We start from the raw sequence: 15,508 nt of genomic DNA on the forward strand, positions 1-15,508 counted from the left end.
TATACTTAAGATATATGGTGTATTTATTTCTTTGGCTTTAGGCATAAAGTACTGTTGATGCTGGCTCTCAAGAGAAATCTTTAAAAACGAAAACCCAATAAATCTGGACTTGGTTTGCAGAAAAATGGAGGTACACCACCAGATACATTGATGTTCTATTCATTATCTGTATCAACAAGGTTAGTTAAAAATAAACAAGTAGTTGGGGTTAACAACACAGAGTAAGGAAGCGCTCTCTCCAAAAATACCATTTTATATCAGCGCTAAGGAGCTAACCAATATTCATAACTTTTTCAACTATTTGCTAAACTCTCGCTGCGATCATAAAGCAACCATATGTCGGGAACATTAGCTCAGCACATAGTAACTGAATGCAAATAAACAAGACTATTAGTTCAAAGGCCAATAGCAGTCAGAAAATGATACACAAAACCAAACAAATATCCAATATATCCCATATGTGACAAGCTACCTTGATATGTTGACTTGAATTCAAGTGTTATATAGCAAACGCAAGACTGTTATATTTTTTAAACCACCTATCTAATATTGTTGTTAAGTTTGGAATACATTTAATATACTTTTTACAGAATAGAAAGAAGAAAGCTGCCATGTTTAAATTAAATATTGAATATGGCCATCCTATAAGAGTTTTACAGTACCATTTATGCTAACAACTATAATCCTATACATACACAATATATACTGTATTTTTCAGAGTATAAGACGCACTTTTTCCCCCCCTAAAAGGGGGAGAAAATTTAGGTGCGTCTTATACACCGAATGTAGCCCCGCCCACCCACTGGCCCACACCCTTTGGCCTCTGCCTCCCAGCAATTTACCTCCTTGCAGCAAGTAGCCAGAAGAAACAGCTCATTTCAGCTTCAGCACAGCCTAATTAGCACAAGTTGATTGGATCGGCCTCCCGACTCTCAGCTGTTTTGCACAGGGCTCTGCTGCTTGCTGCAAGGAGGTAAATTGCTGGGAGCAGATTTTTTTTTCTTTTGCTAATCACGCTATGATGAAAACAAAAACGAAAGTAAAGCAGGCTGTTTGCTGCAACGAGGCCAAATTGCTGGGAGGCAAAGGTAGATTTCTTTTTCTTTTTCCTCACCAAAAAAGGTAGGTGCGTTTTATAGTCTGGAGCGTTTTATACTCCAAAAAATACAGTAAAAGGTAAGGGAGTCCCTGCGGATTTTAGTCCGCTAATTGTTGCTGACTGTAGGGGGCGATGTTCATCTCCGTTTCAAGGCCATTGTCTGGAGATATTTCTGCAGTCATGTGGCCAGTATGACATAACAGAGCACTTTTACCTTCCCACCAAAATGGTACCTATTTATCTTGCATGTTTTTGAACTGCTAGGTTGATAGGAGTTGGAGCAAGGATGGCAACTCACCCTGTCACATGGCACCCAGGTCTCAAACCTGGGCTGCCGGCTTTCCAGTGTCTTAACTGCTGAGCCATCATATTGCCCTTTATCTGAGTATACAGTATATGCTCTAAGGTAAATCCATTGAGTACAGTGAACTTAAGTTGGATTCTTACCTGCAACAAATGACAGCCTTGCAGGACAATGCTAGGTCCAGGAAGGACTGCCTCACTTCAAAGGACAGGGCATACTTCAGAGTTTGGCCATCTATAATCAAAGCAATATCATTTTCTTTGCCCAGTGAGTCTCCCAGACTTTCACAATGGTGCGTTAATGCAGCTCTTGTTGCCTAAATGAAAAAAAGAGGGTGGGGAGGGGGGAGAGGAGAAAACCACATTTTGTTACCATTTTTGTTAAGCAGGACAGCCCAAACTGGGAACCTTGAAGAATTTATTCAAGGAGGAATTCCGATAGATTCCACATTTGTTATTGCATGTATATTACAAAAAGATGAAAATGCATGAGAAAGGCGGCAATATGACTTTTTAGATTAAAGACGTGGTCTATTCTGATGGAAATCTTTTGAATTCCTCCAATTACTGGACCAGTCATTAACTGCTGCTAGGTGGCATTGGTATAACTTGTGATATTTTCCTCCAGTCCAGAATGCAGTGTGTGAGTTATTCATGACCACATTAGGCGAGAGTTTGGGTTATGCAGTTAAGGATTTGTACCAATCGTCCACATAAAGAGCTAACAGAATGAACACACAGCTCTCTCCTAAAGCTGTAAAATGCAAAAATTTATACCCTAAATCAGGGGTCTCCAACTTTGGCAACTTTAAGACTTGTGGACTTCAACTCCCAGAATTCCCAGCATAGCGGGCTGAGGAATTCTGGGAGTTGGAAGTCCACAAGTCTTAAAGTTGCCAAGGTTGGAGACCTCTGCCCTAAATTACAGAAACTAAATTGGGGTGTGTATTCTATGTTAATTTCCTTCACTGCAGGTTCTTCAACAGGACTTTAGTTTGAGCTGCTTCTCATTAAGATGTTAACTTTTTAACTTTTTATTTTGCTACTGGCCTTAATCCGTTCAAATTAATATAAGTATAGTACTGGCTTCTGAAATATTTCAGTTTCTGTTTTTAACATTGGCTGTATTTTATTACCCTTACAGTACATTTGGTGGGTTTTTTTTTTTAAGTTGCCTTACTTTTTCTTGGCCAGAGAACTATAAAATATAAAATCTGCCAGTTTCTGAACTGAACTGATATAGTATGGAATAAAAAAATGCTAACCCATTAGCTATATATTTCCAGACTATTCCATTCTATTTCCAATCCCAGCATACTGGGTCCTTTCCAACCTTCAACTCAATGAGTATAAAAAATTTAGCGACTATTCACCGCTTATAAAACTACAAATAATTTTATCTGTCCACCCCACATCCCTTCTCTTATCTACAAACAAATCCATAAAACGTCTTTTCAGTTCTGGTGTCCACAAAATTTCCATAAAGGGTTGCCAGAAGTAACAACATATTTTTTTAACCTTGATCAAATAAAAGTAAAAGAAAGAAATATAAAGTTGTTTTAACAGTCTTAATATTTAGTTCATTCAAATATTGTCATAGGATTTGATTTCTCTTCATTTCTTCTTTGTTCCATCATACAGAATTCTTTAAGATCTTAACAAGCCTTCTTTAAATAAATCCAAAGGAAAAAATTGCCCAGGTTGTTCTTTTGACTTATCTTTTGCATTTCTCCTTTGAATTTTAAAATATCAGCTAATTTCTTTTATAGATTCAGTGAAACATCCTTTTTCAAGTCATTCTCTGGGCTTGTTAGTTGTAAATGCACTTTTGAATACTACCTTTATATTGTAAATAAAATGTCTTCTTCATGTTATTTCTTCAGTAACATATTTTGGATATAGCCTATCCATAAAAGGATTAAAAAAAAATCTTTACTAACATTGTTGATATTCTGCTATTAATTTCTGATTCCATTCTTCAAAAGCCTGTTTCAGTTTTTTCATTGCTATAATGCTTTGCTTCGTTTTGCAGGCTTCTATTTTCTCCCCCTGTCTAAAATTACCTCTAGTACCCAGTTTTTAAAATCATGAAATTACTTATCTGTGTTATGTCAACCACTAATTTAAAGAAGGCTGGAGAATTCTAATTAATTAAAATCTTCCAACCTGAAATGAGTCCCCCAGCGCTGCTGGCTGGGGGACTCTGGGAGTTGAAGTCCACCCATCTTCAAGCTACCAAGGTTGAGAAACACTGCGTTAGAGGGATAAACCATCATGTTACCTTCCTATTCCACATTTGGCATCAATTACCAGAGCACCACTTACTAATACCTTATTTTGTATAGAGTTGGCAACTAGATAAGGACATCTGACTATGATCTTACAGATTTGAGGGGTATAAGGCTTTAGTGAAGAAAAAAACACATACTTCCCGTAGAAGAGAAACCCAAAACATTTGTACCACCATCCTAACTATGTTCTTTTCTACTTCTGCTTATCAAATAAGAAGTTCTGGGCTTCCCTTCTGTGGAAAGCATCCAAATGGAGCCCAGTATTGTTTTCTACTTAGAGGTTTAAGTTTGTGGCAGGGCTGACAGTTGGAGATTAAATTGTTCAAAATTGATCTGGATCCAATCCAATATCTGTAATTAGTATCTCTGAATTAATGCAACCTTAACTAAAGATATTTAATTATATGCTTAATATGCATAACGGAAACCAACCCTAACTTTTCTTTAGGAGAGATACCGAAGCTGAAACTCAAATACTTTGGCTACCAAATAAGAAGAAAGGAGTCATTGGAAAAGACCTGATGTTCGGAAAGATTGAAGGCAAAAGAAGAAGGGGAATGAAGAGGATGAGATGGTTAAATGGTGTCATTGATGCAACGAACATGAATCTGAGCAAACTCTGGAAGACAGTGGAGGACAGGTGGGCCTGGCATACTATGGTCTATGGCAGGGGTCTCCAACCTTGGCAACTTTAAGATCTGTGAACTTCAACTCCCAGAATTCCTCAGCTAGCGAAGCTGCAAATACTAGGAGTTGAAGTCCACAGGTCTTAAAGTTGCCAAGGTTGGAGACCCCTGGTCTACGGGGTCACAAAGAGTCGGACACAACTTAGCAACTGAACAACATATCAGAGTTTAGATTATTTCCTTTTATAATACTCTAAATTGCAGATATAGCTACAGAAAATAAGAGTGGGTGGGATTATATTTGTCCCAAATAAAAATAATATATTATGCAACACTCTAATCTTTTGAATGTTTTTGATTTAGTTTCATCCTCTAGTGAAGGTATTCAGGTTAACTTAAACATTGAATGTATCATTGCTTTCCAGACCAATCTATTTCTATGGCTGGTGTTCTGGGGGAAAATGAAAGTTGAAAACATTCAACAATTTAAAATAATGGGGGAGGGGTGGAAGCAGGATAGAAACTTAAATAGAAAATTAAATCCTCCAGAATAACTCTGTTTTAGAAAGCATTTTGTTCCAAGGAATTATGGGAAATTTAAACACCAGCATCAGCTAAAATGTGAGTGACTTTTCCCTAAATTGTGAAAATTACCCATCTCAAAACCACAAAAGAAAGGCTGCTTCACTCCCATCCAAATTCAACACAGACTAAACATTCTGCTGGAAGTTCAATAAAACTTGAATTTGAAGCATTTAAAGAATGGCCAGAATATTCCATCTATAGAATTAGTAATCATAATATCCAGCATGAGACTGAATAATCCTATAAATACAAAACGTTTTGAGAGGAAAAATGAGAATAATCTAATTAGAAAAGATCTAATTTAGCTTCAACAATGCAAGAAAAACAACGAATGAATCAACATTTCTCCTATTCTTTATGAAATTTAATTTAAAAACTATTTTCAATGTTAACTGACAATATCCTGCATAATTATCAGTGGATTTCTGACAAAGGAGTATCTGAAATATATTTTTTAAAACACAAGCTATTTAATATGTTTCCAACCCGTTTAACATTATTCTACAAAACTGCTAGGATTCAGCTGCGTTAATCACAGCATTTTGTCCAGTGATGCCCTTGAAAATGTTTCCTTAAATAAATAAATAAAAAAAAGTTGAAAATGTTTTTCGTTTACTTTAGGCACAACAAAACCTAAACCTGTTTTTCTCAATTAACCTCTTTTTCTGAGTTAACGTGACACACTAAATTATATACTGAGCAGACATACCAGGTGGGTAGGCCAATACAGCTCAGCTTTCAGACCTACTAATGGGTCATAAGTGGCTATGTGCTGAGGAGAGCAGGAAGGATAAGGGTGGGAAAAAAAAACACATCTGCTTATTTTGTTTTTCAGTTTGGGGAAAAGGAGTCTAAAAGTGAGATCGGGAGCATCTGTCTTCTATTATTTTTGAAGCAAAAAATGCACACCAAATTTTAACTACAGCTAATTCTCGATTCACAATCTACAATTGGACCAGAACTTCTGCTGCTAATCGAGGCAGTTAAATGAGCCACACCCATTTTATGACTGTATTTGCCCCAACTGTTAAGCCAGGGGTGGGCAAATGTGGCCCTTTTAACCCGTGGACTTCAACTCCCAGAATTCCTGAGACAGCCAAGCTGGCTCAGGAATTCTGGGAGTTGAGGTCCACAGGTCATAAAGGGGCCATATTTGCCCACCCCTGTGTTAAGCAAATCACCAGTCATTATGCAAATCCAGCTTTCTCTCTTGAGTTTGCTTGGGAAGTTCACAAGTGGTGATCATGTGATCCCCAGATTCTGCAACCCTTGTGAATGGGTTACCAAGTACCCAGATTGTAATCACATGATTTAAGGATGTTGCGACAGTTGTATATGCAAGAACCATCATAAGACACTTTTTTTCAGTGCCAGCATAACTTCAAACAGTTGCTGCACAAACTGCAATTTAAATTGGGGACCAACTAGTATTTTGCTGTCCGATCATACACAGTTTACAGATTACCTATCCCTGGATTAATGAGGTATGTGAAGAATCCCTTTGTGGATGATATAAATTTATAATTTTATTATTATAAGATACAAATATAGCTATTTATAGCTTACACAACAAATGCTGACAAGGTGTGGCTTAAGTGTGATAAGTAAACCCAGCTTAAACAACAAGCAGGAGAAAAAAGCCAATGTTCACATTAAGATACACCAAACCTCCCATACAGAATAAACTGCTGAACTACATAAATTACTGATTGAAATTAAACCCACTGAAGGACTAATTTAATCAACTGGAAACATCCCATGTTATCTTTTAACCCACACTGGGAAAATATTTAAGGATATGCATTACTATCTTCCTCTCTGTTAAATTCTCAGCAAAAAAGAAAAAAGAAAATCCCTATTTAACAACAAGGAATTAGCTACACTTTAGATAGATTGCTGACTAATCACTAGCCAAATCTCAGGGGAACTGATTTTAACCCAAGAAAATGAGCATATCCAGGAAAGGCATAATTGTTTTTTTTTCCTTTTCCCAAATCATAAACAGGCAATTGCAAAAGAATATATAGCAATTCCATAAGGTTTACACTTTTTTGCCTTCTTTCCCATCCTAAATTGTGTGTGTGTGTGTGTGTGTGTGAGAGAGAGAGAGAGAGAGACAGAGAGAGAGAGAGAGAGAGAGAGAGAGAGAGAGAGAGAGAGAGAGAGAGAGAGAGAGAGAGAGAGAGAGAGAACTTCATGATGGCCTCAAAGCATCCAGTGACTTCATGCCTGAAGCAGATCAAGAAGGACAATTTGTTTCTTCAAATGATTTGCACAGGCATACAAATACAGCAGTGCCAATAAGAGTTAGAATTAGTTAACTAATTCAGAAAGAGGAAGATTCATACATTGAACTATGTTAAAATCAGTCAAATCACGTTGTGACTTAATGGCATGTGACAATCCAGCCAAAATGTAAATTATGGGTAAATTTGCAGAATATGTGAGGACTGAAATGTCATTTCACCATTTTGTGCTACAAATGCAACTAGCATGTTTAATGAACAGATGTGTCCACACAACATACTTCTGTCTTGTTAGTATATCTGGTTTATGGCATTAACACAGTTGTAGGGACTTGCAAGATACCTTAAACCATAAACATACACATGCCTATTATGTGGCTCAGAGTCCATGGGAATTAATGTGATATGCATACTTGGATGTGGGCATTGACTTATTTGTTATAGTAGGTGGCATCTCCTATTGACCTTGACTGATCATAAAAAAGTAAAATTGAACTGGATGGAAGTTTACAGCACCAAGAAATCCCAGGACAGTCAGCTAAGTGGGGATGTGAGCATATCTATAAATATCCTAGAAAAGGACAGTGGCAATCTACTTTTGCACTGTTGACAAAAGAGCTACATGGAACTGTGTAATAACCAAAAGAAAGAAAAAGCAACATTTTCTTCCCCTTCTTAAAAATCTAATCCAAACATTGAATTCTCTTATGATTCCTCTAATCTGGAAACCAAGTGCCAATAATCAGATATATTATGTATGTAATTGGCTTCTCATCCTGAACTTCTCTTACAACATGCACACAATACATTTGGCTATGGCACAATCATAACTATTCAGGCACATGCTTGGCAAGATTGTCCTATAACTAGACCACATTTATACAGCACATGATGAGATTGTTTGCTTATCCATAGTTGATTACTTGGGTTCACATAACACAACATCCTTGCAAATCCCTTAGTCTTAGGTGTAATGTGTGAACTCATCCCAAAACAAAACAGAGCATGGCTTCAGCTAAAATTGCAGGACAGACTTGAAGAGAAAATGAAGGAAAATGTTAGTGTAAAAACCTGCTCCTTGTACCAAGAAAAACTGAAGAATTAATGCAGCATTTTAACTGAAGATAATTAATAGCGTACCTGGGTCCTGTTGCTAGATATAACTTCATCCTAAAAGCCTTGAAAAATTAAACACTTCAATATTTTTCATCTATGTTTTTAAAAAAACACCAAGCAAACTGCAAAGCTCCTGGCAGTGATTATACCTTTGTTTGTGTACAATTCACACACACTTGTGTTTACCAAAAAACAAACTTTGACTCTTCTGACCTGTATAAATTGAATTCCATTCTCCAGAGCATTTCATGTTGATGAACAGTAGGGCACTGTTGCAAATCTTGGCAAACAGAGCATAATTTGTTGACAGGCAGGGAATTACAATAACCTAAAGCAGAGCTCATGTGTGGTCCACGCTTGGGACCACATCCTGTGGTTCGGGAAGAAACCTTGTGATGGTTTGTTTGAATTTCCTAACTTTCTAAATCCTTTTAGAAAATATTCCATCTAATCAGTACTACTCAGCAAGTGAACAAACAAACAAAAAATCCTGACAGGTTGACATTCCATGGGACCATATTCAAGCCATTAAATAAACTATGTGGAATTTAGCATAAAAGAGAGGAAACGGCCCAATTTTTAGGATTCTGAAAGTGTGATGATGACCCTTGGATCTACAGAATTGGCCACAACAATAAATTAAGCATAGAAGTCTGGACAATCCCTATAGCCACATCCACAAGGATTGCCCCAAAAGGCTTTCAGCCATATTGATGAGTGAGCATTGTAATCAATTTAATCAGATAAGCTGAAAAAGTACAGGTCTTTTGTTCCTTGGAATTTTACTTCCCTAAACATGCAACAATAGATTTGTCTTCCCTTTGTAGCTCCCAAAGCAACTTGTTAGTATACTTGAAGATTACTTTTCATGAGTGAATCAGGAAGGCTAGGAACTTCATTCTGTATATATAAAAAAAGCATTTAACCCTTATATACATGGGGTTCTCTCAACCTTATCCTGGGGCTTTTGAGGGGTGTATGATCCGAAGAAAATTGCTTGGTATAATTTATACTCGTTGTTCCATCTGGATTCAGAGACTGAGCACTCTTTTAATGTCTTCTAGCTAGAAGATGTTCTTAAAAACATTGGTTTTGATCTAATTCACAAAATGCAGAAGGTCATAATACGGTTTATTTGGGTTTGGTATATCACGTTGTGCACATTCAGCACATTCAGAATTAGCTTGCCTGAGAGAAATTACAGGTAGTTCTCGACTTACAACAGTTCATTTAGTGACCAAAGTTACTTTGGCGCTGAAAAAAAGTAACTTAAGACCATTTTTCACACTTACGACCGTTTCAGCATCCCCATGGTCATGGGATCAAACTTCAGACATCTGGCAACTGACAGTTGCAATGTCCCAGAGTCTTCTGATCACCTTTTGTGACCTTCTTACAAGCAAAGTCAGTGGGGAAACCAGATTCATTTAACAACCGTCGGTACTAATTTAACAACTGTAGTGATTCACTTAACAACTGTGGGAAGAATTGTCATAAAACGGGGCAAAGCTCACTCAACAAATGTCTCGCTTAGCAACATAAATTTTGGGCTCAGTTGTGGTCGTAAGTCAGAGGTGGGTTTCAGCAGGTTCTGACCAGTTCTGGATCAGAGTCCCAGCAGAAGGTCCTTTGGCGTATTTGTTAAGTGATCATTTTAGCTAGTACAAATTGAACTTTTAAACTTCTGCTTGGAAAGTAAATACTCTGCCACTGAATTAGAGTACCTACCCATTTTCTCCTTGGCTATATGCCTTTAGAATTAACACTTATTCTGCCAAGCACAGAATTTAACTGTGGGATAACACAGGAGCCTGTCAAAAAAGCCATTTTTGAGATCAAGAACAATGCTAGATGTGCCATCAGGTTACTTTAACCAATTAAATAGGTCATGTTGACCATGAAAAAAAAGTGTTTAACCCTCTGAGTTTCTGAATTATTCCCTCCAACACTACTACCTACTCCCCCAAGCACACTAAGCTGCTATTAGTTCTGCAGAAAGGAACACACAATGAAAACAGATACTCTAAAGCAATTCAGGTTTGAGGGGGGAAACAGTGGGAGAGTTACAGATGTGGAGATGCTTTTTAAAAATTCTTTATGATGATTTTCCTCACTTTATGGCATACTTATAAATAAAACATTCTTGCCTATTCCTACATTTCATATCTAACTCTAACAAAATACAGATATAGCCTGAACTACAGTTTATTTTTTTTATTCAAAAGTTTTTGTTAATGCCTTCAAAAGAGCATCTCCAACACTTTTTATGACTACAAAGGATTGTTTCATAAATGTCTCTTACTCATCAACAGTATCTAAAAAAAGTAATTTGCCCCAGGAAATCAATTAGGAGTGGGATATTTTATATGTTTAAACTAGAATATTCTTCTAGTTCTTCTAGTTCATTCTTCTAACTAAACTAAATCAGCTAGCTGTACCTGACCACACCTGTAAGTGGATCACAAGCTTCCTAATAGACAGGAAGCAGCAGGTGAAGCTAGGCAAAATAACATCAGATACCTGTACAATTAGCACAGGGGCCCCACAAGGCTATGTGCTCTCTCCACTTCTCTTCTCTCTATACACCAATGACTGCATCTCAAACGATCCATCTGTTAAACTACTGAAGTTTGCAGATGATACAACAGTGATCGGTCTTATTCGAGCCAACAATGAATCCGCATACAGACGGGAGGTTGAACAATTATCCTCATGGTGCAACCGGAACAACCTGGAACTGAGCACACTCAAAACCGTAGAAATGGTGATAGACTTTAGGAGAAACCTTCCCATATTACCACCACTTACAATACTAGACAACACAGTATCAACAGTAGAGACCTTCAAATTTCTAGGTTCCATCATATCTCAAGACCTAAAATGGACACCTAACATCAAAAACGTCATCAAAAAAGCACAACAAAGAATGTTCTTTCTGCGCCAACTCAGGAAGCTCAAACTGCCCAGGGAATTGCTGATACAGTTCTACAGAGGAATTATTGAGTCTATCATCTGCACCTCTATAACTGTCTGGTTCAGTTCTGCAACCCAACAAGACTTCAGAGGATAATTAGAACTGCAGAAAAAACAATTACCAGCAACCTGCCTTCCATTGAGGACCTGTATACTGCACAAGTCAAAAAGAGGGCTGTGAAAATATTTACAGACCTCTCGCATCCTGGACATTTCAACTCCTACCCTCAAAACGACGCTATAGAGCACTGCACACCAAGACAACTAGACACAAGAACAGTTTTTTCCCAAATGCCATCACTCTGCTAAGCAAATCATTCCCTCAATACTGTCAAACTATTCACTAAGGCTGCATTACTATTACTATTAGTCTTCTCATGGTTCCTATCACCCATCTCCTCCCACTATGACTGCATGACTGTAACTTTGTTGCTTATATCCTTATGATTTATATTTATATTGATTGTTTCCTGATTGCTTATTTGTACCCTATAACTATAATTAAGTGTTGTACCTTATGATTCTTGATGAATGTATCTTTTCTTTTATGTACACTGACAGCATATGCACCAAAACAAATTCCTTTGTTTGTCCAGTCACATTTGGCCAATAAAGAATTCTATTCTATTCTAATATTGTATTTGAATCTGAATATTTGAGTAGGGCTACTATTGTATCTGAACTCTATTTAACATTTAAAAACACAAAATATGAAGAATTGCTTTGATAAAAATAAATATAAGCTACAGTAAGTATTCTACATTATTATTCTTATAAAATGCTTGTTAGTGCAAGGTTACATATGAACAGTCAAAATGTAAATAAACAGTCATAAATAGTAAATATTATTAAATTCATAGAGGAGATGCCCTCACATTAGTGAATAAAAAAGACTGGGAATTAATTAGCATTTCTTAAATGTAGGTCAGAAAATTGCATTTGAGTATAACATTTGTTTTTATAACCTCCATATAATTAGTATGTTGAAATCTTGAGTTGTTAGTTAATGTATCATATTAAGCCGTAAAACCAAGGTCAAGAAGGCAACAGCTGGACTTGCAAGTTGAAGAAGATTCCAGCTGCATTAAAGTTTACAGCACAGTCAAAAATCCCTTCAGTTGATGGGCACCATCATGCAATTTCATGTTACATTGCTGGAGCCAAAATAATTAAAATGTAAAAAAATGTGTTTAAAATAGCCCAAATCTGATCCAAGTTCACAACATTGTGAGTTGATGAAGATTCTCAGTCATCCAGGCCAAGTTGTCTGGAAATTGAGTCATGGCAACTGGACTTCTTTTCTTGTTGGTTCGAAGCATTTCATTGTTTATCCAAGTAGCTTTTTAATCTGAGCAAGTTGGTTGGGGAACCTCATATATGTCCTCCAGGGAGGTTTCATTTCTCACCTACTCTGGATAAGCTTGTTAAGTGAGTAGGCAGAGAGTCATTGGGATATAAATGTTCTTACTCCTAAATCCTTTGCCCTAGGTAGGTCATTAAGTGTGAACCTGTAAGTGGCCTTAATCTTCCTGGGGATTGATGAAAGAGCAGCATAAAAAATGGAGGACAGGTTATGTCTGAGGGCTCCACATCTGTCGAGGGAAAGATTTTCCACTTTGGCATAAAGGGATTCCCTCACTCTTCTCTGAAACCCTCTATTTTCCCTGTCCAAAATGTGAACATTATTGTCCTCAAAAAAGTGTTGTGTTTCTTCTAAAGGAAGGTATACTGCTGATTCAGGTCCAGTGGTGTTGTTTCTCCTATGCAGGGCCATCCTCATGTGTAAAGATTGCTTGTTTGGCTCAGTGGCTAAAACACTGAGCTTGTCAATCAGAAAGGTCGGCAGTTCAGCAGTTCAAATCCCTAGTACATGTCTCCTGCATGAGCAAGGGGTTGGACTAGATGACCTCCAAGGTCCCTTCCAACTCTATTACTGTTACTTTGGTTTCTCCACTGTAGAGCTCTGAACAGTCTTCACTACACCAGACAGCATACACTACATTGCTCTTCTTATGTTTTAGTGTCCGATCTTGAGGGTGGACAAGCCTCTGTTTCAGTGTGTTGCTGGGTTTGAAGGAGACAGGTATGTGGTATTTTCCAAATAGTCATGTCTTCCATGTGGAGAAGAAAGCGCTCAGCTACTTCCAGGGGATGGCCCCAATCCTCTGGTTAAGTTATGTGGATGATACCTAGGAAAAAATCAAGTCCGAGAAGTCCAGGCCTTCACAGACAATATAAACACCATGGACTCAAACATCAAGTTCATTAGGTAGACACAATTCTGGCATTCCTAGAATGTGAGATTCTGATTTGGACCAATAGCAGCCTAGAAGTAGAGACCTGCAGGATCTTCAGACAGGGAAGATAGATGGCTTGAAAGAGAAGGCTTTCATTTATGCCAAAGTGAAAAATCCTTTGTTCAGTAGAGGCCTCAGACCCAACCTATCCCCCATTTTTTATGTTGCTCTTTCAACAGTCTCCAGGAAGATTAAGACCACTTCACAAGTTCACCCAGGAGACAACATTTAACGACCCACCTAGGGCAAAGGATTTAGGAGTTGGAATATTTAACATCGAATGACTCTCTGCCTACTCACCTAACAAGCCTATCCAGAAAACTCTCTGGTGCCCCTAACCAACTTGCTCAGACTGAAGAAGCTACTTGGATAAGCAGTGAAACGTTTCAATCCAACAAGAAGTCCAGTTGCCATTACATAACTTTTAAACAATGTTGTGTTTTGTCTTTTCAATTTTTTTTTTTTTTTTGATAATTGCAAAAAGTATTTAGCTTCCTAAATAGAAGTGAACTGATTTTAGCTACGTGGGAAATGGTTGGGCCTCCGTATCCATCCACAAGGAGCTGACTGATGGCTGAAAACAGCCTGTGCATTCTGCAGGAGGCTCATTGTATACACGGCCCCATGGTGAACTTGGCAGTGAATTGTTCACATTTCAATTATTCAGGCTCTGCCTGCTCCAGGTTACAAGACTGAAATGCTCCCAATTGGGAGTTAAGAGGTTCAATTGTGCATTGTACATGCAAATTTATCTGTTGCAGAGAGATCTGAAAGATCAGTGAGTCTGGTGTGGGTAAGGAATAGTTCTCTTGGTCTTACATTTAATTTAAGTTATACACTCAGGAAAATTGACCAGCAGACCTTATTTCTACAGTTCCTGCATCTGTATTTTTCTGCCCCAGGCTTTCTTCAGGCCCTAATTAACCTTTGCTCATAAAGCAAGTTTGTATTCCAAAATTGCTTAATAGCAATCATGTACAAACTCACAAAGGGAAAGAAGACAGAGTGAGGGCACCAATGAAAAACTTAGAAAATCTAATCTAGCGGATGGGCATATGTCTGAAACTTCATTTATTATGGAATAAAACAAAAATGAAATCTATGCTCCAAAATTTAGCCACTTGCATAGGAGATTGTATCTCATTAGGTACCGTTTCCCAAGTTATAGCTGGGATCCTTTAGCTCTATATAACATATAAGATCTTCGGAGAAATTGGCTGGACTCACTAGGATACAAGCATGGGCAAAGTAGTTTCTAATCTCTGTTATTCATAAACCGGTTCAAATCTCTTCATTAATCTGCATTTTTTTTCCTTTTAAAAAAAAATCTCAACATATTTAATATGTTTAATATTTATTTGTAAATATATGTTATTTTAAAATGCAAACTGTTAAAACGTGCAATTAAAAATGTAAAAATGTATGTAGGTTCTTGGTTCATTTTCCTATGGTTTTCTTTGTACCTGTGTTTTAACAGTTTTAAAATGTTAAAAAAATATTTAGTGTATTAAAAGGTAAAGGTTCCCCTCGCACATATGTGCTAGTCATTCCCGACTCTAGGGGGCGGTGCTCATCTCTGTTTCAAAGCCAAAGAGCCAGCACTGTCCGAAGACGTCTCTGTGGTCATGTGGCCAGCATGACTAAATCCGAAGATGCACGGAATGCTGTTACCTTCCCACCAAAGGTGGTCCCTATTTTTCTACTTGCATTTTTTATGTGCTTTCAAACTGCTAGCTTGGCAGAAGTTGCAACAAGTAACAGGAGCTCACCCCGTTATGCGGCACTAGGGATTCGAACTGCTGACAAGTTCAGCGTCTTAGCCACTGAGCCACCGCGTCCCTTATTTATTGTATTACAATGTTTTAAATTGTTTATGTGCTTTTTTTATTGTACATTGCCAAGAGTCACATATGTGAGAGGGATGGTTAGCTATATAAATTGAATAAGTAATTAAGTAAGCAAGCAACTAAAT

The 15,508-nt window shown here is 37.5% G+C and overlaps 1 protein-coding gene across 8 annotated transcripts in view; it reads right to left on the reverse strand.

Moving 5' to 3' along the window:
• The window catches only part of ATP8A2 (ATPase phospholipid transporting 8A2), a 377,887-nt gene that overhangs the window by 233,606 nt on the left and 128,773 nt on the right, over positions 1-15,508 (reverse strand). For all 8 annotated transcript variants that reach the window (XM_034410593.3, XM_034410583.3, XM_087894716.1 and 5 more), the window contains one exon: positions 1,547-1,719. In XM_034410593.3, coding sequence (XP_034266484.1) covers positions 1,547-1,719 — 173 coding nt within the window. The remainder of the gene's footprint in view (positions 1-1,546; positions 1,720-15,508) is intronic.

Source organism: Pantherophis guttatus, chromosome 5 (assembly GCF_059756535.1).
Source record: "Pantherophis guttatus breed Tessera chromosome 5, ASM5975653v1, whole genome shotgun sequence".
Taxonomy (NCBI): domain Eukaryota; kingdom Metazoa; phylum Chordata; class Lepidosauria; order Squamata; family Colubridae; genus Pantherophis; species Pantherophis guttatus.